Source organism: Plecotus auritus (genome assembly GCF_963455305.1).
Source record: "Plecotus auritus genome assembly, chromosome: 9".
Lineage (NCBI taxonomy): Eukaryota > Metazoa > Chordata > Mammalia > Chiroptera > Vespertilionidae > Plecotus > Plecotus auritus.
This window is the reverse complement of record NC_137783.1, coordinates 29,760,935-29,788,297: the sequence shown is the minus strand read 5'-3', so window position 1 is coordinate 29,788,297 and position 27,363 is coordinate 29,760,935. Positions and strand designations below refer to the sequence as shown.

Here is a 27,363-nt window from a genome sequence, read left to right as displayed (position 1 = left end):
TTTAATCACTCACTGTTTAGTTGAAACATTGTTAGCTGAAGCAGCCTCCAACTCTGTTTCTCCTATGTAAATTTCTGTTATTGAAATTTCCTGCCTAAAGGTTATGGGTGTATCCCATAGTCTCAATAAAAGGGATTGCAAGGCCAGAGCAAAGGGTAGTCCTTCCACTAGAGTTGGGCTCCCGCCTGGCCCCCAATATTCCCAAATTAATACTTTTCCAAGTCTCTTTTCATTTGTGTGCGGCCTTCTCCAGAACCCAAACCCTGAACCGGAACCCTGAACCACGCGGGACGTGAAAAGGGGTTCCCACATCTGGCACCTGAACTCGGGACTTCTGGAGGAGATGATATTTTTCGCCTAAGAGCGAAGGAAAGGAAAAAATTCACCTAGAAAAAGGTGAGGGAGGTTCACCGCACACAAAGCCCACGGACTAACTGCAGAGTCGTGAACTGTAAGTAGGGTGGGAACGTCTTTTTCAGCCAGGCTAATGGGGAAGAATTAGGTTATAAAATAATGTGGTTTCTTATTCAAATTAAAATCTTAATTGGTATTTGGAATTTAAAATCTGTAATAAGAAATGAAACTCCACTGCAAAAACCACCTCTGGTGCGGAGAAATTCAAAGGTGGCAGGAGAGGGCAAGGCTATCTGCTCTCCTGCAATGAGATTACTTAAGGTTTCATTTAAAAATTATAAAAGAACTCGCAGGGAAATGCAAATCTTGGCCAAATTGGGTGCTAGTTATTACTTCGGAAAGCGAAAAAGAAAGAAAAAATTTAAGATCTGTCTATCTTTTAAGCATTAAAAGAAATTCGGCCAGATCTGTTGCTGAAACTTGCCCCGAAGTAAGCAGGATGTTGTTATTAATCTAGGAACTGCTAAATGTTTGACTTGCCAGCTTTAAAAGTTCAAAGTGCAAATTAAATTGGGAGAAATTATATAGTTGTGGTAATTAAATGTCTAAAGTATAAGAACTTATTTTTGAGAAAAAAAAATGTGTTTTCGCTGAAAACAATTAGGAATTCAAAATAAATTGCTTATTGGTCTAATTTAAAAAGAGGATTAATTCTGTGATCCCAACCAAAATTTTTCTATGCAAAAACTAGTTTAAAATCTAATTGGTATCTTAAAATAATTATAAAAAGTATTGTAATCTTTAAATCATATATGGGCATATATATATTTGATCGTTTTTTCCATGTTAAAATTTCAAGGCTTTAACAGAGATGATTCTTGGAAAGCTCCAAGGACCCGGAGTAATACAGGAAATTTGTTCTCTCTTCTTAAAGGAAATATTTTTGAAATTTAACCAATTGATACTTGAAATCGCATGGAAAGCTTTATCAAATAAAAATTAATAACTATATTTTACTTTTAGATGTTATAAAGGTTTTGGCCTTTAAAGTAGGGGACTATTCACTACTTGCTCCTGGGAGAGGTGCAAAAAATGTAACTAAGACCTTGTCTATACAAAAAGAAAAATTGACAGCCAGTTTGAAATTGAATTGCCATGGCCTAGAGCAAAGAATATCCTTACATGATATTATTCTACAATGTCATTATAATTTTTGATACTTTACAACAGCATATTGAACAATTATCCCAAACAAACTTACAAACTTATTCTTTGCATGTTAGGTAGCAATTTAAAAAAGGACATGAAAGGATTTAATCCCTTCCAGAAAGGAATTAAGGCCTCCCTGGGAAGGCACTTGAGCATTCTATACTGGCCTTTTTGCCAAGAGGGACCTTCCCACAGCTGTTGCCTGAACTTTCTGTTTATGCTGAGGTTGAAGCCTCATGGTGGCTGGTACCATGGATCTGTCTCAGGCCCAATCGTGTGAGCTGGGCCCTCTCTGGAGAAGAAACCTGGGTTTCCCAAGATATGTGATCAGTGCCGGGGCCCTGCCAGCAGGCAAGGGGATCCCAAGGCAGGTGCTGGGCGTGGAGGCCACGGGGGCATAGGCTACCAAGGAGACAGAACTGAACCTCACATCACCCTGCTTGGCCCCGGAGGATGGCTGGCTAGCCAGAGACGGGTAAGATTCCTCAAGGAAGGAACAACCTAAGACAGGCACCGTCACAGAGGGGCCATCAGGAGAGAACTTGGGGGTCAACAGAGGTGAGGCACAGACCCTCACCCCCCCCAGCCTTGCAGGGGCTTGAACCCTTGCCCCGTCTGAGGGAGGTCTCCTGCCCCCATGGCTGCTTCGTGCTACCCACACCCAGCTCAGATCGGGACCCAGGTAATGGAGCCCAGCTCAGATTGGGACCCAGACAGACTTGGCCAACAGCAGTTGCCCTATATCTAAATCCAGCCTAGCACCAGGAATGCTCAGGGCCTACTCAAAGAATGCAAATAATCCTTTCCATTAATATTTACAGGGTAAACTAAGATTGTTAAGAGTATTAAATTTGACAGTAAAATAGAAGCCAAGTTTTCAGATTAATTTAAATTGGCTAATTGAAATAAGTGAATATTGAAGAAAATTTAATTGTACTGGACAAAAACCTGTTCCTAAACTATTAACTAAAATTTGTATTGATAGTTTCTCTCATGGTAAATTTGCTTAGCATGCAAAGAACCTAAAGCAGTCATATTTTTGTGCAAAAAAAAATTAAAATTTAAAGTTATCAAGACTGCATTATAAAATTTCCAAAAGCCTCCATTAATCAAAAAAGGGGGGGATAGTGGAAAAATAGCATGTAAGGAAAAATATTCTGTAAGTAAATTACATCTAGAAAATTTTTACTTTAAAAAAATTTTAATTTTCATTTGTAATGCTAACAGCAAGACACCAATGAAAAACATACATGGTATCAAAATAGGCCAAAGGAAAATCGTTTGGGCAAAAATAAAAAGGATCCCAAGTAAAATTTATAGAAAAGATTCCTTTATTAACTTTTGGTCGAGAATATGTTTGTATATTTTCAGAAAACAACTCCAAGACCATGTGGATTCCTGCAACAGAGAAGAATTGACAGTAATCCTCCAACCACAAAGACAAGAGGAGAAACAGTCTAGAGATGGAAGACGCTGACGACGCCTTGCCATACTAGCAGTCAGCAGCTGTGCATCGCTGCAGGTTGCCTAGGACCAAACCAGAGAGGGTCGGACCTGCATTGCCACCATCCAGATATCATTGCTGACATGTACACATAAGGAACTGTTTGACACTGAAACTGGGACTCACAATTGTTTGACACTGAAACTGATACTCAGAACTGTTGGACATTGAAACTGGAACTCAGAACTGTTGGACATTGAAATTGGGACTCAAACATTTTTGTTCTTATGTGTTTATTTCTGGTCTGCAGATGCAAGATTTTTTTAAGGAAAGAAACGGGGGAGATGCCGGAAACCAATCATTCTACCACTAATAGAAAGATGTGGCCAGGAAACTGGGAAGGCTGGTCAACAACCTTAAATGTTTTAATCACTCACTGTTTAGTTGAAACATTGTTAGCTGAAGCAGCCTCCAACTCTGTTTCTCCTATGTAAATTTCTGTTATTGGAATTTCCTGCCTAAAGGTTATGGGTGTATCCCATAGTCTCAATAAAAGGGATTGCAAGGTCAGAGCAAAGAGTAGTCCTTCCACTAGAGTTGGGCTCCTGCCTGGCCCCCAATATTTCCAAATTAATACTTTTCCAAGTCTCTTTTCATTTGTGTGCGGCCTTCTCCAGAACCCGAACCCTGAACAGGAACCCTGAACCACGCGGGACGTGAAAGGGGTTCCCACAAATAAATATGTTAATGCATTTTAAAAATATAGAGCAGTGACTGCCTTATAGCTTTGGTTTTATTTATATATTTAGAGATCTTACATCTACATTTTACTTGTTTGTTTCCAACCTGGACAATAGCCAGGGATGGCCAAGGCAGCAGAGGTCAATGTCATAAGGTATTAGTGCTCAGGAAGTACTTAGGCAAGAGATTAGCAACTAACTCATTATGGAATCCTAGACTTCTGGAGCTCAGAAAAAAAAAGAAAGAAAAAAAAAAACACAACAGAGATCACCTGGTCCAATCTCCTCAATTTACATATGAGAATATTAAAGCCAAGGAAGTGACTTAACCAAGATTTCAGAGATCATATGATTAATCACGTGACCAAACCAGATCTTCCAACTAAGAATCTGATGCACTTTCAACCACATTCCAGAGGTAGTTAGAATCTGTGTCTTTTCCTCCCCAAGCCCACATTCTCTATAGGACATCTAGTATTGCAAGAAAGGAAGCAGGAAGCTTTGTTATTGCTTTATTGATACTGACATAAGAATGTAGTGCCAACCAAAGCAAAACTTACACAGCCAAGGGCAAGCTCTTTGTGATCTCAAAGTTTCAGCTTTCACATCTATAAAATGGTACAAAGACTGGCATCTGCCTTCATAGGAACCTTATTAGAATTAGATAAGAAACTGATGTAGGCTCCTGATTACAGTGCTTGCCACAAAAAAACCCTTCAATAAACAGCAACTTCCACTATGGGAATAGTTGCTGTAATTATCCCTGAGTCTCTCTCTTTTTTTTTTTTTTTTTTTGTTAATCCTCACCCAAGGATATTTCTCCCATTGATTTATAGAGAGGATGAGAGGAAGGGAGGGGGAAGGGGGAAAAGGAGGGAGGGAGAGAGAGTGAGAGAGAGAGAGAGAAAGAGAGGTCTACATGAGAGAGACACATCTATTGGTTGCCTTCTGCTCACATCCTGACCAGGGCCAGGGATGGAACCTGCAACCCAGGTACGTGCTCTTGACTGGGAATTGAACCCTGAACCCTTCAGTCTGCAGGCCCACACTCTAACCACTGAGCGATACTGGCCAGGGCTCCCTGAGTCTCATTTTAAGAGCTAAAACTAAATAAGTCCTACAGAGCCTTTCATATCTAGCAGTCCAGGACCCTGCTCTGCCCACTCCTGGCAGAGGATTTTTGGTCCTCTGTGTCTGCAGGAAATTCAAAGCATGGGGACATGGCAGAGAATACACTGGAAAAGAGAAAAGGCCACCGAAGAGAAAACTGGGGTTCTCAGACATGCATCTTCTTCTCCATTTGGCCTGAGTCCAGCCCTCCCTTTACTTTGGTCAGAGCATTCATACCCCACTGTCTTCTCTACTCTTTTAACAGGTATAATATAACCTAGAGGTTACTTTATAAAGACCCATGGGCCCATTCTTGCCTGTAAATAGAGTCTAGATAGTTTTTAAAAACTAAATTCATTTGTGGTGCTGAAAAAAAATCAAGATATGTCTAAACACCCAAATTTCTAGCTTCTCTTGAAACTCAGGAGAACTGAGTCCATGTTGATCATAACAACAATCAGATGGCACTCAGGGAGGGGCTGTGGACCCTCTTCACCAAAATTGCAGCTGCCCCCATTCTGGTCCCCTCCCCACTCAAGCTCATTTACAGAGCTTCATTGACCCTCCTGAAGATGAGAATTCAACACTCTCTTCTTCAAGGCTTTTGAAAGACTAATTGATACTTAGTGGATCTTTCTTCTCCTTTTGCCTCCATTATCAGCATTATCAACAGACACTATTTCCTGCCTTAGTCTCCATAGTAATCAAGGAATTTCCTGCAGGCGTAGGCACAGCATTCAAGAGGGCCCATGACACTTGCCTTTGGGATTTTCAATGGTCCCACTGGTGATAAACAAGAGGCTGAGAAGGGCCACCGTGATAGCAGTCATCATTATGAGGAGGAAAATCAGGAACGTCTCTAGTGTGGAGAAGGTACGCTTGGCCATTTTTCCTAAGAAAGAAGCAGAGATGGAAGAAGAAATAAGGAAGAGACAGAAAAAGATAGAATCATAAATTAAAATGCATATACTTCAATCTGCCCAAGACGTCTTAGCACTTTCATAGGAACAGACTATACCAGGGAAGTATAGAGCACATTCACCACTAGTTCCATATCCCAAGCCCATAGCAGACAAGACCAATCAATTACAGCACTCTTCGATAAGTTCAGGTGGAGTTTCCAAATCCTTCTCAGCACAGTACTCATCCTGGCATCCACCACTCATCATTTGGCATTGGCAACTAAGTGAAAACCTATTTGCATTTCTTGGCTACATCACTGCTGCTTTCCTTTATGGTGATGATGCTGTTTATGGATCTAGGTTGGAGCACTTCTGTCCACGGGGATGACGGACCACCCACGTTGTTTGTACTTGTGAGAGGGCTTGCTGAGGTGTGGGCTTTACTCTGTGATCAGAGACTAAGTAAAATTATCTTGTCCACTTGGAGGTGAAATCCATTCCATAGGCCTCTAAACCCCATGTTCTAACTTTCTTATCTACCTGATAAGAAAATGGCCTGGAAAAGGGGGTTGGCATCTCTGGTCTCAAGCTAGGTGTTAATAAAATTTTCCTCTTCAGTGATAATGATTTCACACATTTTGCAAACCCTGTAGCAGATGAAGAGGATAAAAATACAAATGCTCCTGTGTTCTACAAAAGCAGAAAATGTCCTTACAAATTCCTTAGGATATTTTAGGAGGAGAATTCATCATTACGCAGAGGGACTACAGAAGCTAAAAAGTCATATAACAGGAGAAAGTACAATAATGGTCATTAAAAATTGGATTCTGAAGTCTGACTCCAGAATTCAAATCTCATTTCTGCCACTTACTGCAACTGAACTTGGGAAATCCCAGACAATGAGCCTCAGTTTCTCCATCTGTAAATAGGAATATGATGGTGATAATTTTAGTATCTATTTCATAGAGTTCCCATCAAAATAAGAGGAGATAATGCAAGTAGTAATTTGTTGTTCCATGGAATGTAGTAAGTGCTCAAAATGTTGACATTCATCACTGGGTTCCAAATTGGCAAGACTCTGTGTTCTTCAAGGTCCTTGAAGGGGGTTTATATGAGACTACTATTAAAGGATTATTGGAATCAAAGGAAGGGACTTGCGAGCCCACTTTATTAACCATACTTTAGGAAGCCTGAGCAATGAGATGGGACTGGAATCCCAAGACTTGCCCCCCCAGCCCCTGGAAATGGTAATATGTGGCTAAGATGCTGCTACCCCCAAGAGTTATAAATTGGCAACAAACAATTGTGTTTAGTTCAGTCTAGACGATTTTTGGTTTCAATTTGACTTAATTGACAAGATAAAAGATTAAGTCTCACAATTTTTCTATAGAGTCCACATTTGCAAATCTGAAACCTCAAATTTCTTTCAAAATACTCCATAAAATGTGGCAACACTGAGCTAGCATTCCCATTTGCCAAAAGTTTCAAAACTTAGTAGGTGCTGTTCTTTTTAGATGGTGCGTGCTTTCTCCAACCTGCCATAGCTCCTACCCCATGGTTCTCGTACATCTAAGTTACTACCTGGTCTTTGTAGTCATTTTATTTTGCAACCCCTGGACTTGAGGTTAAAAATCAGTCAACCAGCAAGCGAACACTTCAGAGAAAGGGCTGAACTGGGAATGGACAAAGAGACGGAAACATCTTCCTAAATTTCCTGGTTATTGGTAGACTTTCCTCATTCATATGGCACCACCATGACCACCTTCAAGACCAGCAGTAGGAACAACTTTAAATTTAGGGCAGAACAAATTAGTTCTGCATCTGGGTCCCAGGTTTCACTGACAGCCCCCAAAAGTCAGGAAACACATCTAAGATATGCCTCTGGAACTTCGATGATCCAAAGAGGCTTATTAGGCATTAGCTATTGTTTCAGTAGCAAACTTCAAACCCAGTACACCTAGTTCTTGCTCTAAACTTTGGTTTCTGTAAGCCTTTCTGTTAGCTGAGACAGCTTCCATACAAAAAGGGCAATAAAAAATGGATGACTGACAAGTGGACCTCCCAACCCCAGATCATCTACAGGCAAATTATATATGTAAGAGATGCAGTCATGTGGTAGGGGCCTGTGTAACAAACAACAAGATCATAGTTTTTTTTGCCAGTTTTTCTCTGTTGACTGATTACCACTGCTGGCCTTTTGCACAATCAACAGCAGCACTTGATTTAACATTAGAGTTTCCACCGCTTAATCAGATTTCAATGATGTGTTTCACCACTCTTACTTTGTTGCCAGAATTACTGCCAACATATCACAGTTCTTTTTTAAGCCGTTAGTACTATTTATTTCTCATAATAATTAAAATCTGATTTCAAACATTAAAGCAAATGTCTGCTGCAGAAGGCAAATGGACCAAGAATTACATTTTAAAAGAATATACATTTCCTTATGGTTCCCACTTAATCTAGCATAATCCTAGAAGGTCAATGATGAGGTTCTAATGAGACAACAGCAAGCCACTTGTCACATCTTTACCATGCTGAGGTTTCTATTTCTCAAGACTGTGAAAGGAAAAAGTAATAATATGGCAAAATGGGTTTCCAAAGCTAAGAAAAATGGGGTGGAGGTTTGGGGTTTCGTCAAGATCTCTGAGGCAATGGATGACTCAAGATCCATCCCTCCCTCTCCAAGAAAATAAAAGGCATTCTTACCTTATTCAACCCCTCAAAAGACTTTTTGCATCCAGGAAAGCAAATGGTGGTCCAAAATCTTGTTTTCTTCCCCTTGCACGTTGCTCAGCTAAGACTTCTCAGCACTTTCTGACGCCTACAGAGGAAAGACTTTTCACAATGATGTCCGAAGAGTTCAAGTTCTCATTATCAGAACTTTGTGGACTGGGTACAAGGATAAGATTAAAGTGTATTGATAACAAAAGGCTTACAGACACTCTCCCCTGGGACAGCCTAACACTGAGGTACAGTTTCAGAAGACCTGCAGGGCTGAAGGTCAGTTCTATGCAATGTGTACAAGCTGGAACAGAAAGGAAGAGAGAAAGAGAGAACAAGAGAGAGAGAGAGAGAGAGAGAGAGAGAGAGAGAGAGAGAGAGAGAGAGAGAGAGAGAGAGAGAGAGAGAGGGAGGGAGGGAGGGAGGGAGGGAGAGAGGGAGGAGAGAGAGAAGGAAGGAAGGAAGGAAGGAAGGAAGGAAGGAAGGGAGGGAGGGAGGGAGGGAGGGAGGGAGGGAGGGAGGGAGGGAGGGAGGAGAGAGAAAGAAAGAGAGAGAGAAAGAGGGAAGGAGGGGGAGGGAGGGAGGGAGGGAGGGAGGGAGGGAGGAGGGAAAGAAAGGAGGGAGGAGGGAAGGAAGGGGGGAAGGGGGGAAGGAAGGAAGGAAGGAAGGAAGGAAGGAAGGAAAAAGCACCTGCTTTTTCCTCAACTGGTCCCTCAACCACATTAGGGTGGCATTAGAGTGGGCTATGGGTCCCACTGGGCAATATTTACACTGATTTCAGAACAGAAAAGCATTTTTAATTTTTAGTAATTATATGTTGTTAAGATTATGGATGGGTTTCCCCCCTCCCCCCCCCCCCTTTGGCTCTTGGTATTTTCTGTAATAGGCATGTAGCACTTTTGTAAAGGGGAAATAAGACGTTTACCTCCTCTTGGAGAATATAGATCATCTAACAGCGTGAAGTTAAACAGTGGCCCACAAGAGACAAAGAGAGCGAGAAGGAGGCCAAAGCCCTCTGTTTTGCCAAGTAAACCCAAGCTGTCCAGGAAGCACTTTGAAGATGACACTTAATTCCTGGCAGAGTTTGGTCCGTCCCTCATTTATTCCAGCTAATAAACGAGGCAGGAATGATGGACTTAGAATCTAAACGTTTTGCAAGCCCCTAATGAAATGCGGGATCTAGGCAATGATCATCCACGGCTGGCTGCTTATGTCACCAAAAGAGACAAGCCTCTGAGTGATGCACACCAACCTCTCAAGTATTCTGATTAAACCCAAATAAAACCAGCCTCTAGCTGTAAGTGCCTCTTAATAGGAAAACACAAACGACCGGGGAATATGTCAGAGGATAATGCGGACATACAGGAAGCAAAACCCACACTGTGAGAGACTCTCTAAGACAAGTGACCCAGGTCCTTTAACAACCACATTGGAAGTGGAGAGGGAAAGAGCAGGAAGTGGAGAAGGGGGCGGGCAGGGGGGAGAGGAAGGAGGAGAGAGAGGAGGAAAACAGGAGGAAGAGAAAGACTGGAGGGGAGAGCAAGGCAGGGGGAGAAGAGGGGCCAAGAAGGAGACAAAGGAGAAGAAAGCTATAGATTAAAAAAGGCTGAAGAGACATCAATCGACTGCATGTTGTAAGCACTAAACCATCATTATTTGGAACTTGATTCAAACAAACTGTTTTTAAAATTATGAGACAATTGGGAAAATCTGAACACCAACTAGATATTTGATGACATTAAGGGGTTATTGCTTTAAATGCTAGTGTAATAATGATATTTTATTATACTTTTTTTTAAAATCCTTATCTTTTCAATACATTCTGAAACCGATAAAAATAAAATACCCGAAGTGCAAAACTCTGATCAGTGGCTAGCTATATGGGTGGATAGATGATGGACAGATGGAAGGACAGATGGATGGAAAATAACTTTGTTCTTTAATATGCCAGTGGACGGGAGAGAGTGGGTTAAAAGCACTGTGGAAGGTATTGTAGAGGGCTTCACGCTCCACTCTTTTTAAACCCATCTAGGGTGCAAAGGTGGACCCTCATGTGCCTACAGTTCCAGATGTGTTTGAGGTTCTGCCTTTCAGAAGCCCTAGTGTGAGACTTCGATTCAGAACTGAGCCGCTTGGGAAGAGAGGCGGGGCCTGGGACAGGAGGTTACTGTTTTGGATCAGGGTAGCGGGACCCTGCTGGCAGCGTGGTGGCTGCTTCTGGATGCCCAGCTGCTTCCTTATCCCATGACCCTGACAAGGCAGCCCATCCCTTAGCAGCTCGGTTCCGCAGTTACGTTGGGCAGTTGTTCCTAGAAGCTCAACCTCCATTCCCTGTCTTTGGCCTTCACAAAGGGCCTGCAAGTTATCTCTAGCCACTCATAAATCTCTTTCTTCTTAAGCTAGTTGGAGTGGATTCTGTTACCTCCAACTAAGAACGCATCCAAGCTAAACCTCAGCGAAATGGGCAGCGGACCTCCCTGTGGGGAGGGTATGCTTTCCAATCGCTGGGCACTGTGTTTGCCTCGCTGCCTCTGGGAACATCTGTGAAGTTAAAAGCGATGGGCGGTCTGGCACGATACATTTTCATTAGGTCCAAAAAGAAAGCCGTTGTACGTACACCACAGGGCTGCCATAGTGATACCTTACCCCTCCTGGGTTTTGTACAGGACTGGAAAATTCCTTGGAACCCCAAAGCAGTTCCATCATCAGTGGACTATGTATAGAATCATCTATTCACTGGTCTCAGTTGAATCTTGACCTCAAACCACAAATAAACAACAGATGAAAGAACGGAGCCCCTTCTGTTCCAAGCTGGAGAGAGTTTCTTGTGACACCCCCTCTGCCCCTGTGCTGTGCCGGCCTGAGGCAGTGCTTCACTGCATGGGAGCCCAAGTGCAGGGAGGTCTCAGCTCCACAGGGGCCGGGCCGGTGGGCGGCTGGCAGGCAGGAGGACAGAGGGGCACACCGGAGCTCTTCTCTCCCTGGGGACTCACCAAGTCCAGGTCCCCAGCAATCCTCACTGTTCTGCTTTCCTCCGAGGACAGGAGAGATCAACTGCTCAAGGGCTACAGTTTCTCTCGCCAAATTTATCCCAGTCCTGCCTCCAACACAATGGGCAAAATGATAAAGAGAGATGTTGAGGCTATGGGAAGGCCTGGAATTTGGAATCTGAAGATTGAGGCTTTTTTCCTCATTGCAAAAAAGAAAAGAAAAGAAAAAAAAAAGCAGACTAACAGACCTGGCCAGTGTGGCTCAGTTGGCTGGAGCACCGTCCAGTACACAAAATGTTGTGGGTTCAATTCCTGATCAGGGCACATACCTAGGTTGCAGGTTCAATCCCTACTTGGGGCATGTACAGGAGGCTATTGATCGATTTATCTCACCTCTCTCATCAATAAAAACACATCCTTGAGTGAGGATTAAAAAAATTGGATTTGTACAACTTCCTTAATTCTCTACTGTTAGATAAACAGTGTGGGGCTAGAGAGCCTTTGCAGAGTATTTGGAGGTTATTCTCTGATGATTTATCTTTTTCCAAAACCATAGATAAGAATTTATTGCATTTGGCAGTGACAAATTTGACCTGTTTGCCATACAAGATTACGAAGGCAAATTGGGGGAAAGCAGGCTGCAGCTTCATTTATCATTATTTCAGGGACAGGGTGACAATATTGTTTGATGTAATTCTTCCCCTCTACATAAATCTCAGGCTTAGCATCTCCCACCTGCACTGTGCACTGTGGGAAAAGTACCACACTGCCCATTGATAGAACTTGGAAAAGAAGGGACCAAGAGAAGCAGAAAGCAACATGCTTGTATCACAGTCCAGCCTGACTGGATGTTCTCTCTGGCCAGTGGGGGACAGGATGACCTCAGTGGAGTTTGACATGAAAGTATTTGTCTTTCTTATACTGGGCAGGACCAAGCCAAGGAAGAACAGTGCTTGGTGAGAACTATTCTTTTCCATGCCTGGAGCAAGTGGACTTGCAACCATTCACAGAGGATCCCTCACTAGACCAGCTAAAAAGCAAAAGGGGAAGAGGACCAGGCCATCCCCATGCTGGAGAGCAAATGCATCCTTTCTCACCTTCTCTGCAGCTGCAATATGTTCAACTCATTCCCAAGGACAAACCACTTAAGATGCAGGAGGAAAAGAAAAACATTCTTGCTCATATGCATCCACCTGAAGAGATAACACTTAACATCCTGGGTATGTCATTGATTTGGGATGATGATAAGGGTTAGGTGGCATCTGAAATGCCCACACTCAAAAGGTATAGCCCATGTACCCTGTGTGAAGGCCAGGACTGAGCCTCAGTGTGAACCAAAAGCTGAGCAGGTTTTGGGTCCTGAGGGACTGAGGTTAAAGTATGGAGTTACCACCCAAGGTTAGTGGGTTCTCCAGGAATCAAAAGGCCAGCCTAGGAAGTCCATGAGCTAAAGCTAGAGCTCAATGATGGGTGGAAACCATGCAGGAATCCCAAGCTTGCAGGAGCCAAAGGCAGGATCCAACTCGAATATAGAGCCAAGACAGGGTCAGGCAGGGATGGAATCTAGGCTAAAGCAGATGGGGCACTAGAACGAAGAAGCTGGTGGTCTTGGGCAAAGACCCAAATCACCTACAGGTACTGTTTGTGACTCCATTTAATGGGTCAGTAGATTAAAGAGACTCGCATGGGTTGGGCTAGCTAATCACACCAAGACATGAAAGACAACAACTTATTGAGCTATTACTGTGTGGACACGTATCAAGCCAGGGCAAGAAGGATAGCCATCATTTTAAAAATAATAAAAAATCAAATCAAATAAACTTATAAAACTCTTTAGTGTCTTCCAGACTTTGTTATGATAACATTATATGAATTCACTCATTTGATACTTAAGGATGATACTATTCCTATCCCCATTTTACCTTTAAGTTAAAAAGCAAGCAAGACAGAGAAACATGGACCAGACCATCAAACCTCAGAGGGAAGGTAGGGGAGGGTGGGGGTAAGGGGGCGAGATCAACCAAAGGACTTGTATGCATGCATATAAGCATAACCAATGGACACAGACACCAGGGGAGATGAGGGCATAAGCGGGGGGAGGGGGACAATGGGGGGATAAGAACACATATGTAATACCTTAATCAATAAAGAAAAAGCAAACAAGAAAAGTGAGTCAGAGAGCAGTAAAACAAAGAACCGAAGGTCATACTGCCAGTAGGCAACCAAGCTGGATTCAATACCAGATCATGTGCCTTCAGAAGCCTCTCACTTAACCATCAGCTACACTATGCATCACAAGCATCTGCCCTTTTTACTAGTATAAACATGCCTGATGGCCTTACAATAACAATAAAATAATGCCTACAATGTAGTAAAAAACACAACACTCATAGTAAGAAATCAAATACTGAGAGTCAGGGACTGTGAGAAGAGGTAAGGATTGTTCTAATGTCACCTAGTTTGACCCCTCTGTCATAGAGACAAAGTGAAGTTACTTGCCCAAGGTCACTGTGATGGAGACTGGCAGTACTCATCCATATCTGGTCCTCCGCTCCTTTGTGGGCATACAGGAAGGGCATCAGCTCCCTGGTAGTTACTGGTCAATGTGTGTGGCAGTGACATGTGTTACTCCGGGACTGAAGTATTTTAATGTGGAGGCATTTGAGAGGGGGTGTGAGCTCTTTGTGATCTCTCTTCCTCTGCTGTGTTGACCCTGATAACTTCATGTCCTAGATGATACGTGACAAGATCCCTGAGTCACCACTTCGAAGAAACCTACCTCAGGGAGTCACCAGACCAGAAGTATACTTTGCATAAACAAGAAATAAATGCTTATGTGTTAAGCAACTAAGATTTAGAGAGGGTTTTTGGTTACCTCAGCAAGACCCCCACCCATCCTCATTAACATAGTCACCTGATTAACACCAGCTAATAAAGATGATACCTTCCTAAATTATAAATCTTCTTTTAAAATTTATTTCAGTTCCATAAATTCCACAAATCAAATGTTTTTTATTTCTAGGTAACCACATGCAGAAAGATGAAAAGGGAATTAATTATATTAATTTCAAAATATACTAAAATCTCTCTAATTCAGAGATCACATGTTATGCAATCTCAACTCTAAGACATAGTTAAAAATTAGAAATAAATATTTAAAAACCGAGAAACTTATTAAATAAATTCCATGCTTTTTATACCACAGGAGATAGTCAAATCCATGGAGAATTTGGTGACTTTTAATTCTCATACAGTTCTAAACAACCATTCTTTTTCTTCAAATCACAAAAAAATTAGAATACTCCAGGTGGCTAGAAGCAGGCACACAAGTAGCAAAAGTTACAGCTTAAAGAGACTCACATGAAAATGACTCATGACAATAATCAGTGGTCAGAGTGACAACCTGACTTGTTTTTAATAATCCCTAAGACAGCAGAAGAATGTGTAAAATGATTTGAAAAGATTTTCCTCCACGATATTTTATTTTTAAGTTCAGAGTTTAAAAAGAAGTAACTCCAACTTTTAAAGCTGTCAAAAATATGAAGAGGGAGACAGAAACAAAGAGATAACTAGCCTAATCCATTTCAAAATGCTACCATGTTTTTCTTGAGGTGGGATTTGGGAATTTATTGTCTGTATGTTACTTTACCTATTTAATTTTTCTGCAATAATTATGTATTAGTTCTGGGGTAAAAGCTATTTTTTTAAAGGATGATTGCAGGATATGAAAAAGAGACATGAAATAAATACTTTAATTCTCCAACTAGGCTTAAAAAAAAAAAAGAAGATAAAGTCTGCTAGCCCATTGTTCATTGTTATGCATTGTCAAACGAAGAATAGCCACTACTAAATATAGAGCTTCTGTGTCTTTTCGTGGCTAAACAAGACAGGCTGAGCTCACTTCAGACTCCATCTTGGTTGAGCTCATCAGTCAGTGGTATGATTATCTGGGAGGTGTAGGAATAATGAGGCATCAACTAATTTAGTCAGAGCCAAGTTCCACCGGCTTATGCATTTCACTAATGAGAAAACAGGCTGAGCTGCCTTTTCATGTTCCAGGGAGCTGAACCTTGGATGCCCCGTAAGAGATAAAGACTCTTCTGAATTAGATAATTATATTGGTATTTACATAAGAGAATTGATACCACCAGGCGGCATCGAGCTGTGCTACCCCAAGTTGCTACACCTGCTGCCTCATAAACTAGTCCAAAGGTAAAGACACGATTGAAGACTAGCATTTTTTCCATGCCTATGTATTAATTTCAGGGTTGATATGTTCAAAAGATTTAGCTACTGATTCAGCCTGAGCACTGACCAATTAGAACAGATGCCAGGGTAAACAGCTGGCATGCTTGTACCAATGCCTTCCTGCTGAACATCAGCCCACCTTGGTGAGTTTCTTTTTAAAACCTGGAATTATGAATTTTCTGAGGGGTTTCTTTTTTCAGAGACTCCATCATTGAATTATAAGCCTTATAAGTAGAATGAATAATCATTAAAAAAAAAGACCCTCCAATCTCACCTCACACTGCTAAAAATATTATTTCAATCCATCATGAAAGTGACAGGCCACCCATTGTGGATTTTACGTAGACCTCATACCACCACTAAAGGAAAAAAAAAGAAACCATCTGAAAACTGGCGTGATGCTCCTGACAAGCCTTCCAGTTCTGCTGGGGGAGGAAACCTCTGGCCAAACCACAGTTTCTGCCACAATCAAACTGAATTATGAGATGAAAACAAACAAACAAACAAACAAAAACAGTCCTTCTCTCGCTTAGGCAGGTTATAAGGCAAATTATCCTTGAAAACCCTTTGCAAGGAGCAAAAACAAACTCAATTTGTAGGGGAGAAAAATGAGACCATGAGCAATGCTTAAAATCTTACCCAGGAAGAGAGAGGCTGCCTCCATCACACGCATATCCAAGGCAGAAGTAAATAAGTGGGGTACATTTATCAGCCACTCTCCTACATGTGGGGTGCTTTACAGCAGGCAAGTAGCTGCGTGGAACCTTCAGATGTCTGCGACAGAACCAACCGCACAGGTGCGATGGCAAAGCACAGTGGGTGTTGAGGAGACAATAGGCATCAGGGAGGACTGCAACAGCCAGAAAGTGTGTGCCCATCGGAAGGGTACAGCCACCACTCGTTGGTGCCATGAGGAAATGAAAGCCCAATGTTGATGAGTCTTTCCATTTTTTAATGGAAAGTCAGAAAAATAGGTATTTATCTAAAATGCCTTGATTTTCAAATGTAGACAAACAAATTTAAAAAAAAAAATTTTATTTATCATTTAGGTCAAAACTATGTGTGAACAACTGTCCAGGCCACAAGTTGCAACCTCTTCTTTTAATCCATTGCTTCATTCAGAAATATTTTCTGAGCATCAGTGGAATAGTAGATACTATGCTGTACCTAAAGGATACAGTTCATAAGCCAAATTTCTGCCTTCACAAAAAAACCTTACAATTGAGCTCTGGCCAAGGTTTCTAAGTGGTTAGAGCATCAGCCCTCCCAGCAAAGGGTCTCAGGTTCATTTCCCAGTCAAGGACACATACTGGGGTGGCAGGTTCCATCCCCAGCCCGAGTCGGGCCATATGTGGGAGACAACCAATAGACATTACTCTCTCTCTCTCAACCTCTCAACCTCTTCTTTCCTCCCCTTCCACTCACTCTAAAAAAATCAATGGAAAAATATCCTCCTGTGAGGATCAACAACAACAAAATCTTAATGTGTGATAGAGATAATTCACTAATAATTATAATACTGGACTATTCATGCCTCTGTGGTACGTAACAGGGAACCCTAACCCAGACCTGAAGGGAGTCAGAAATGGCTTTGCCAAATAACTAATATTTAAGTTAAGACCAGAAGGGTAGCTCTTAAACTAATATGTCAGTGAGCTTTGGCAACATAACACCCCGTTCCAAAACTTAATAGGTTAAAATAACCACTTGTTTAGCTCATGATTCTGTAGGCTAGCAATTCGGCTAGGCCCAGCTGGACAGTTCTGCTGATCTGGGACCTGTGACTACATCCTCAGAAAGCTGCTGGGTGGTTGGGGTCGGCTGGGAGCTGCTGGTGTAGCATGGCCTCTGCTGGGAGAGCTGGTCTCCGTTCCCCATGCTCTCATTTTCCAGCAGGCTGGCCCAGGGCCATTCACAGGGGGCTGGGTAACCTTCCAAGGGAACAAGTGGAAACATAAGAGCCGTTTGGAGGTCTAGACTCAGACCTGGCACACAGTAATTTCCATTGCACTGTGTTGAAGCAAGTCCCAGGGTCAGCCCAGACTCAAGGGAGATGGAATGGTCCCCACCTCTTGAGAGGAAGTCACATTGCAGGAGGTGTGGGTTCAGGGAGGGGTGGAGAACTATGGCCATCTTGACAATCTCCCTCACCAGAGGAGATATGGCACATGCAAAGGCCTGAAGGCAAGAGAGAGCAAATGGAGTTGGCACCCTCCCGATTGGTATGAGAGGAACAGAGAAGGCCAAGGGGGGACTGAGGAAAGACATGACAAGTATGGTCAGAAGAAGCCAGACTGTGAAAGACCTACCATGTATGCAACCCAGAAATAGAGAGATTAAAGATTTTTAAAAAAGCTTTCTCTCTTATGTGAAGAATATAAGACAAATAAATATAGAATATAATGCAAGGTTGAACATAAGCATCCTAAATAAAATGCTATGGGGCTCATAAAAAGGAGATAATATATCTAGTTTGAAAAATAAGAGAAGGCTTCATGAAGGAGATAGAATGCAAGCTGAACTTTGAAGAATAAAAAAAATTTGCATGTAGAGATATAAAGGTGGAAGTCTCAGTATTAGTTAAGTACAGGGGAAGGGAAACCCAAACTATCTATATATATAAAAGCCTAAGTGACTGGCGAACCAGCCGACCGGCCAGTAGCTATGATGCGCACTGACCACCAGGGGGCAAACACTCAACGCAGGAGCTGCCAAGCTGTGGTGACTTGGCAGCTGCAGATCGTGGGTGACGCACCCAGAACCAGAGAGGAGGGAACCCTTGGGGGATGTTGAAAGGCCGGTTTCAGCCTGATCCCACAGGCCAGACCAAGGGACCCTACCAGTGCATGAATCCAGTGCATGAATCCGTGCACCGGGCCTGTAGTGGTTGGCAAAGAGTTTTGTTTGTTTGTGCAGTTTGGCAGAGCTCAGGGCAGCAGTGCTCCATCAGTTTTGGTCTTGACCTCCTAAAGGATCATGTTCATATGTGACGCTCTCCCACATTCATATCCTGATGATGCCAGAGTTGAGACAGAACGTGGTGTTACATAAGATCACCAGGTCTCTGGTTATTACCTCACCCTCTCCTGCCAACTAGTCCATTGTGACACTGAGTTTGAGAATCACGAATGTAAGTTTTCCTAGGGTAGCAATGAAAGAAGCATCTGAGAAGATAAATTAGCTTCTCAAATGCCAGGCTGATGAATTTTAACCTAGGGAAGGCAGTAAAGAGCCCCAGAATGTTTCTGAGTACAATAAATACATACATAGAGGTGCATTTTGCAAACATACATCTGACAAAAGTGGATAAATGCAACAGAGAGAGGCTGAAAGAGAATGTTTCTTTCTTATCCCCTGGTCATGGCAAGCATCACTAATCAATCAAGGGACTTTTTCTAGAGAATCTCAGATACAGCCTCTGAATTCTTCCTAACTAGTGTTCTACTGGTACAGAAGAAGGTGGAGCTGAAAAGCAAATGGGAACCTAAAGGCTGCCCTGAGGCTAAGGACAGGCAATCATTTAAGATGTGAGAGCCCATTTGGGAGGGAAGCAGAGCCAGGGTGGCATGTAGAAATGAAAACAGGGAACACCTGAGAAGTGTGAGTGAAGTATGGGGTTTGACACGGGTTCAGTTGGGAGATGAAGAAGAGGAGAAAACCAAATATCATTCCAACTTTTTTAAGATTGGAGGGAACTGTGGTACCAATAAGCAAGAAAAAGGAAACTTGGGAAAACAAACTGATTGTAAAGATTAGAAGAAATGGATTCAGTTTGAGTGGTGAGTATAAACACCAGGCCTAAAAGCATTAGAATGAGGGATGAAGCTAAAGTTTGCAACTATAACACAAAACAAAAATCTCACATTGCATTTCTGCCAAGATTCCAGCAACACTGAAAGAATGCATATGGGAGAGAAACTCTTGTGTTTTTGTTGGTTGTTGTTGTTGTTGTGTGTGTGTGTGTGTGTGTGTGTTTTGTTGTTGTTTTGTTTTGTTTTGTTTTTGCATAAGAAACCCTAGGGAGAAATGACTCCTGCGTTGCTTATGGGCCACAACCACACAAGTTGAAACCTGAAGTTTCCTACTCCACCTTCCAACTTCTGCTCTGTCTGAAGCTCGGAGTTAATGAAATACCTGAAAAACTTGATCAAATTATGAAATCCATGCTCTTTCTACCTCTAACTTGAAATCATTTTTCACCCAACAAAAGTGGGAACCCAGGTTCATTGGAGAGGAGCTAAATTTCCATTGTGGGGATATAATAAAGAATTATAACTTAGCGTATGTGTTCCAGATTAACATATCCTTGAGTTCAAGTCCCAACACTGCCCTAACCTGAGGACATCACTTAACTTCTCTATGCACCTATTTCCTCATCTATAAAATGGAAAGAGTAATAGTATTCACATCTTAAGGTTGTTGTGAGGATTAATTAGAAATGCATGGTACAATGCACTCAATTATTAAATATGATTGCTTCACAATTACCCTTACTCTTTTTTGTGTAGACACTCTTTCAAATGCTAATGAATAATTCTCCTTATACATTAATATAATCCATGGGGAGTTCTCACATTTTCAAAAAGAAAAATTTCCTTTGGTTTAGCATAAGTAGATGAGAAACTTCAAGAACCTGCTTATGAATGAATGACTTCTATGATGGGAATTCCTAGAGACTTCCCCATTCTCTGAGAGGACATAAGGTAATGCTAGCCATAGTGTTAATCTGCTGTGAGATGCCAGTCTGACACAATCTCCCATATATGAAGTTAGGAAGATGAACTTCAACAAACGACCTTCCACATGTGCATATGCCAATTTCTTCTTGTTTCTTCTTCTACCAATATAACAAGGTATTTTAGAAGTAGAGTATTCTTTCACTTCAGCTCCAAAGACTTACTTAAAAATTCTTCCTCTTATTAATATAGTAACATAAAGATGGGGCTCTGGGGTTAGTTAAATTAGCACTGTTCAGGGATCTGACCATTTAGGAAAGTATGGCCTGCCCTGAAAAGGTGACCTGGCCAGAGTCCTCCCCATTTGCAAACTCGTAGATCTGTTCTGCCAAGTAAACCTGATTCTGGGTCTATTGTAATGTTCTACCACAATACAAAATAATTTCTTCCTAAGGCTATTTTTTCTCCTACTGTCCTAACCCAGCACATGGCTTCTTTATCAAAGAATTTTCTGCAACAAATACTGGCAATGGTGTGTGGCTAAATCTTTAACAGCTGAATCTCCAGGAATAAAAAGCTCTTGCGTGTCACATTTGCCAATTTCTGTGGTGTAAATACTCTTACCACGACTAATTTCAAGCTACCATAGGAAGTCACTGAAAGTAAAGTTGGGAAGATCTGTGTACAATTGGTTCCAATGAACCGATATGAAGTTTCTTCAACACACAATTGTCACTGCACGAACCACCTCCTAAGCCACCAAGTTTAGACTCAAGTATAGTCTCAGATGTCAGTCCTGTCCCTGGAGACAATGGGGAGCAAGAATTGAGGCTGGATCTTTCAGGTGACTGTTGAAACCATATCCAGCTGGTACACATTACTTTGTTTTGTATCATAAATAAATTTTGAGGGTTTTCTTTATGTCACTGGCTCTTCCCAGCCCAGGGTAGCCTGCAATAGCAATCAGGAAATGTGGGTGCAAGAAAAACAATATTGAAAACAGTCCCAGGAGATTCTCTGAGGCCCCTTAGGGACCTCCTTTCTTGGCAGAATCCTAAGAAGCTCACATTACCTTCCTGAGCAGACATTAAAATTCTCCTTCCAAGTCACCAGCGCCGTTCTCTGCACTGCCCTCTTGTGGCTTCACTAGCTGCCGCAGTCTGGGGATGGCTAACCCCTGATCACCTTCTTTCCTTCTTTTCAAGTATCTTACTGGCGCTAAAGCTGTTCTCAGTAAGGTATGAGGAAAGTCTCATGAACCTTGGGTACACACGTTATTGGACACCACCTTTTTGGGGAAATGTGGGACAAATTCCCTCATGCTGAATGGGAGGATAGCTAAATAGCACAACAGCCAAAGTGTCCCTTACTGCAGGGAGCGTGGGTGTCAGAGTTCCATCTCTTTAGGGCAGCCGTGGGCAAACTACGGCCCGCGGGCCGGATCCGGCCCGTTCGGCTGTTCTATCCGGCCCGCGGAGCCGAAAGAGCGGAGGGTTCTCTTGCTCTCCCCTCCGCTCCTTTACTTTGAATTTATATTAGTTCACACAAACACTCCATCCATGCTTTTGTTCCGGCCCTCCAGTCCAGTTTAAGAACCCATTGTGGCCCTCGAGTCAAGAAGTTTGCCCACCCCTGCTTTAGGGTGACCTCCCATTTAATGTTGGTGATATGGGGTGACTCTTATCCTCCTGTTTTGGAGTCCTGTTTGTTTGTTTCTCTTAATCATTACCTAAGGATATTTTCCCATTGATTTTTAGAGAGAGTGGAAGAAAGGGGGAGTGAAGAAAGGGAGAGAGAGATTGATGTGAGAGAGACACATTGATTGCTTGACTGCCTCATGCACCAGTATTGAGCCTGCAACTGAGGTATGAGCCCTTGACCAGAATCAAACCTGAGACCCTTCAGTGTGTGGGCCAATGCTCTAAGCACTGAGCAAACTGACTAGGGCCTGTTTTGGAGTCTTGATCCTGGGCATGGATAACTGGCCACCTCAATGTTTTGATTACCTTTTTTCCCCCAAGGGAACCCATTCAACCCTGATGTTAGGAGGACTTCTAGTGCCTGCCCCAAGATGTGATCCAGATTAGTTTGGTTCCTTTCCTCCCTCTCACAGTGAATGTGCACTAGAGATTTGATATGATCTCTGCTTTTCTCACCTGCTGTTGATGTGACCTTGCCTCTTGGCAAAGAAGCAGACTCTTCCTTCTCTGAGGGGGGAATGAGGAGACTGGCAAAGCTCTCACGACAGAAAGGCTTGGAGAGGTGCCTATCTGGAAGAACATTCAGAGCCAGCTCCTGGCATCTCTGCTTTAAGCCCTGAGGCAAGGTTTCTGGGTATCCTTCCCAGCACAACTGTTTCTTTTGGTAAAGATGATTGGAGTGGGGACATGCCTGTCCTCACCCTTCTACAAGAATCCACTTCACAGGACTGTGGAGGCAATAGAGCAGGAAGTATGTGATATTGCTGGGTAACTTGCAGAATGCTGAAAAGATGTTAATGGTCAGAACAGTGATCCCCCCGAGTTTGTGGCTTACCTTCTTTCTTCCTCTTAAACTTGACACACTTTTCTATGCTGGGACTTCTATTTAATGGTTGCGTCTCTCACTGTGAGTCAATGTGGTGTTTGAGTCCCCTCCTATTCCACTCAGTATCACCAGCCACCCCCGAGGTTTGCACACAGGATCCCGATTTTACAAATGAAGCTACTGTGGCTCAAGCAAGTCCACAGGGCTAATAAGCTGCAGACATAGCATTTGAATTCGCATCTTTTGATTCCAACTGCAGTGATCACATGGCCTTGACATATGATAGGTGACCACAATATGCCGGATGGAGGAAAGGAGATAGGGTGGCCCTTGTCCCCCAGCTGCCAGGGACTGGGTCCTCGCAGAGAGCCCCTCCCCAGCTTGTGCCCAGCAGGACAGGATTTCCAAGACCACATTTCCCCTGTGAGGCAGAGAGGCCACTGCTGGGCAGGGAAGCAGTGGGCTTGCTAGGATCAAAGAGAAGTAGGCCCAGACTGGGGACAAAAACTGAGTCCCGCTAGAAAAGTACATCAACCTGCTCTCCTCCTCCTGTTACAAAGGTGTCCAGAGAGCATGCCCACCCCACCGTTCTGCCTCACCTCCCCCACCACAGAGTTCCAGGAGAGCAGCCTCAAGTCTCTCCCCGCAGCCAGCTCTGTTCTTTTTCATTCTAGACCTTCTCTCAAGTTCTTCCTCGGCCTGGATGCCCTTTCCCTTCTTTCCTCTTAAGAACACATACTCACTGCCCAGCTTATGTTGCTCAGTGGATGAGCATCAACCTATGAACCAGAAGGTCACGGCTCGATTCTGGATAAGGGCACATGCCCAGGTTGCAGGCTCGATCCCCAGTTGAGGGCGTGCAAGAAGCAGCCGATCAATGATTCTCTCTCATCATTGATGTTTCTATCTCTGGCTCCCTCTCTCTTCCTCTATTATATTTAAAAAAAAAGAAAGAAAGAAAGAAAAAGAACACGTACCCCATGTCAGCATTTCAGCCCAAATGCTGCCTCCTCTCTGCCCTTGTGACCCTTTGATTCCTGCTGTACGCTTGCCCAGAACCCAGTTCCCGCCTCGAATTACAGCGCAGATCACTGAATTACTACCTCCAGTGACCACAGGGGGCTGAGAGAGACAATTTCTTCACCATTTTGCCCAGCACAAGAGAAGATGGATGGGTAAGCATTTGTTGAATGAATAAAGAAAGCAATGAGTGGGGAAAAGAAAGCCTGCTGAGTATGTCAGTGAATAAACCCTCCTCTTTGACCCTTGCCTTATGAAAACTTTGCCACTGCACAGACCCGCCAGCTGGTTCACAGAGGAAGTGGGTGGGGCTGAGCAGAGGGACCTGCAGGACCCTGAAGTTGTGGGGAAACAGGAGGCATGCAGGAGGCACAAGACCAGCAGCAGATGCTGGGCAGTCTGAGGGCAGAGGCCTTGCTGCCAGACACCTCATCTTGAGGCTAATCCATGCCAGTGATCTTCACAAGCTTTTGCTCATGCAACCCCTAAAAGAATGTTCTACTCTCTTGCACATTTTAAAAGATGATGTCAAAAGCTTTTATATGTGCCCTAGCTGGTTTGGCTCTGTGGATAGAGTGTAGGCCTGCAGACTGAAGGGTTCGGGGTTCAATTCCAGTCAAGGGCACATGCCCGGGTTGCAGGCTCAATTCCCAGTGTGGCGGGGGGGGGGGGGGGGGCATGCAGCAGGCAGCTTATCAATGATTCTTTCTCACCATTGATCCATTGATGTACCTATCTCTCCCTCTCCATTTCTCTCTGAAACCAAGAAAGATATATATATATATATATTTTTTTAAAAAGCTTTTATATGCTTAAATACTTGCAAAAGTTGAAGTGTCTAATTTTTTGTACATATTTTAAATATGTTTTGGGCAAAACCTTGAACAGCAAAATTGGCATGTTAAATTTACAGAAAATATCAACACCAAACCAAACTCATCAATTCAGGCTGCCCACTCAGAATTACTGTTAGAAAATACCTACTTCCTTTTCTTTCCAATAAGTGTATTCCTACACATACCCTGTCCTCATGATAACCTCTCACTGCGTGGAAATTCTAAGGCCGAGGGACAAGGCTCGGAGCCTGTGGCAGGCGTGGGAAACCGAGGTGAAGTGAGACGTGGTCATCTCCATTTGCCTGGCTCTCCCTCTGGAGCAATATGTTCTGAGCTCGCCCTTTGTATGTGGCCAGGAGCTCTCCATGCACCATGTGACACTGTGTGGCCAGCTCAGTGAGAAGTTTATCTTCCCTTTCTGGAGCAGAACTCAGATGAGTTCTTGTGCAAAGAAACATTTTGGAAAGCAGTTCCAATTAAAGTTGAGGAGCTGAAAATTAATTCCCTCCAATGCCAGCTATGCCATGTGCTCTGGCAGTCTGTGGGCACCTGCACCTGCACCACGTGTGCAATGCCTTCTAGGTCCTGCCCTCACATTCCAGCTGCCCCCTTCTCAGGGGCTCAGTGTTCCCCGTGGCCCCCCTGACCACTACTGCAGCACCCATTCAGGCTATGCTCACCAACCCTCTGCCTTCAGAGCCCAGGCCCCAAATTCCTGATTCTCACCACCTTCCCTTCATTCTGAAAAAAACTCTATTACTCCAGGGAGCAGGATTTGAAGGAAGTATTAAATGGGAAGGTATTAATATTATGAAGGTATTCGTGAACTTGCCCAAGTTTTAAGGTAGTGCTTGCTTTTTTTTTTTTTAAAGAGAAATTTATTTACAAAACAAAGTCTCCCATTGGTTAGAAATGTGGGCTAACATAAGCTATGGTCATTGGGAAGGAAATAGTCCAGGTGATTCCAAACCAGTTTCAGACCAGTTTTGATCACTGAGCTGGGAAGCAGTAACTTGTTAAGTGGCATTCTATATTTTAAATCTGCAGAAGTGCTACCTGGGAAAATGTCCTCGGGGTCCGTTAGCTGCTCAGAGAATGCTGCAGCGCCAGAGAGGAGAAGGACTGAGATCCAGACAAACCTGACTTAAGTTTCCCTGTCCTTGGAAACTGCGTCAGATCCAAGCCTTTGAAGGTAGTTCTCATCTCCTCTGCATCTCAGGTATTTGTTAATCAGTCAGTAGAGATAGCTATCCCACGTGAAGGGAAGGCCCGTGTGATCCTGGCAAGGAGACTCAAAAACAGAACTAGGATTCTAGAGGTTATTTCAGGTCACGCTGCCTACATCTGAGACTAAAAGCCATCGAGTTATCAGAAAGAAAAAAAAAACTAGATCCAAGATGCTGCTGCGTTTACTCAGGCATGTGGTAAATTTGGAGAAATTTTCTCTTTAAGCCTTAGGAGATGACTCCTGCTTTCCAAAACAGGCCAGGAAAATGGATTTCTGCCACTGGACCTCACAACTCAGCAAACAACTCCGTGAAGCAAATCTGTCTCTCTGAACATAGATGTGCAGATTTTCAGAAAGAGCAGGCAAAATATACCTCTTGAATTCCACTGTAACTGTGACATTCAAACGACCTGACATACAGCACTGGAGTTCAGACAGAATTAAGAAAATCTGCCCTTGCAATCAGAAACATGAATGAGTATGAAGAATCTACTCCCCCCTCCACCCTTATTCCTTATTTTCATCATAAACAGCAGGCTAATACACATCTGCTCCTTCTGGGTGTCTGGGCGGGGCGGGGGATCTTGTTTGCAAACACGAACAGCCATTGCTTTGTTCTCTCGGGAGAAAACAGAACACTGGCAATCAAAGCAGAGCTACGTACCCAGGCCTGCTGCAGCAGCTGCTCATAAAACCGCCTGTCGTTCCTCCTCCGGCAAGCCAGGGCGCCCGACTCTTTTGGATCCTCGGCCCCTGCTCCTCTGAGCAGCGCTGCAGGTTAACTCCTGGAGGCTGGAGGCTCTAGCCAAGGAAGCCAAAAGCTTGCCAACTTACCTAATTGCATGCTGACTCACTCAACGGGGCAGGACGCGCTCCAGCTGAGCCTGCTCATGGGCGAACCCCTGCACCATCCTTGGGAGGTCACACCTGAAGTCCATCACCTTGCACTTGCACGTACACAGCCTGCTTCTTACACGAACCTGGTTCATTTATTGCCTTACACAGACCTGCTTCTCCTATCTGATTTGGAAAATGTTAAATTCTTTCTCCACCACATCAGCTCCACACCGCTGAGAGGAGACTTTGCAGGACAAAGCAGCAGTGAAATCCGAGGACCATTTTGGATGAATGAGTTAAGCCTGGGAGAGGGCATGCCCCTGATTTTCTAGAAAGGCTGTAACTCGACAAAGATAATTGATCACATGTGGTCATCTTGGTAGTTTGGGGGAAGCAAATAAGAGTGCTTATATTTTCCCTGGTATCCTTCTGCGGCAAAACATCAAACATCAATTCCCTGCAGTATTAAATGATATCACAGTGTTAAAACAAATCACATGATTACTAGAGTCCCTAGGT

General features: G+C 43.3%; 1 protein-coding gene across 6 annotated transcripts in view; it reads right to left on the bottom strand.

Moving 5' to 3' along the window:
* ASAH2 (N-acylsphingosine amidohydrolase 2) overlaps positions 1 to 27,029 on the bottom strand; it is an 86,681-nt gene extending 59,652 nt beyond the window's left edge. For 3 of the 6 annotated variants that reach the window (XM_080688334.1, XM_080688335.1, XM_080688336.1), the window contains exons 1-3: positions 26,672 to 26,784; positions 8,469 to 8,583; positions 5,618 to 5,749 (exon numbers count right to left, since the gene is read on the bottom strand). In XM_080688334.1, coding sequence (XP_080544460.1) covers positions 5,618 to 5,744 — 127 coding nt within the window. In that variant the 5' untranslated portion in view covers positions 5,745 to 5,749; positions 8,469 to 8,583; positions 26,672 to 26,784. Of the gene's footprint in view, positions 1 to 5,617; positions 5,750 to 6,630; positions 6,679 to 8,468; positions 8,584 to 26,671 lie in introns of those variants that run through there. The other 3 variants (XM_080688332.1, XM_080688331.1, XM_080688333.1) reach the window with 3 other exon arrangements.
* Between the last annotated feature and the right edge of the window lie 334 nt (positions 27,030 to 27,363).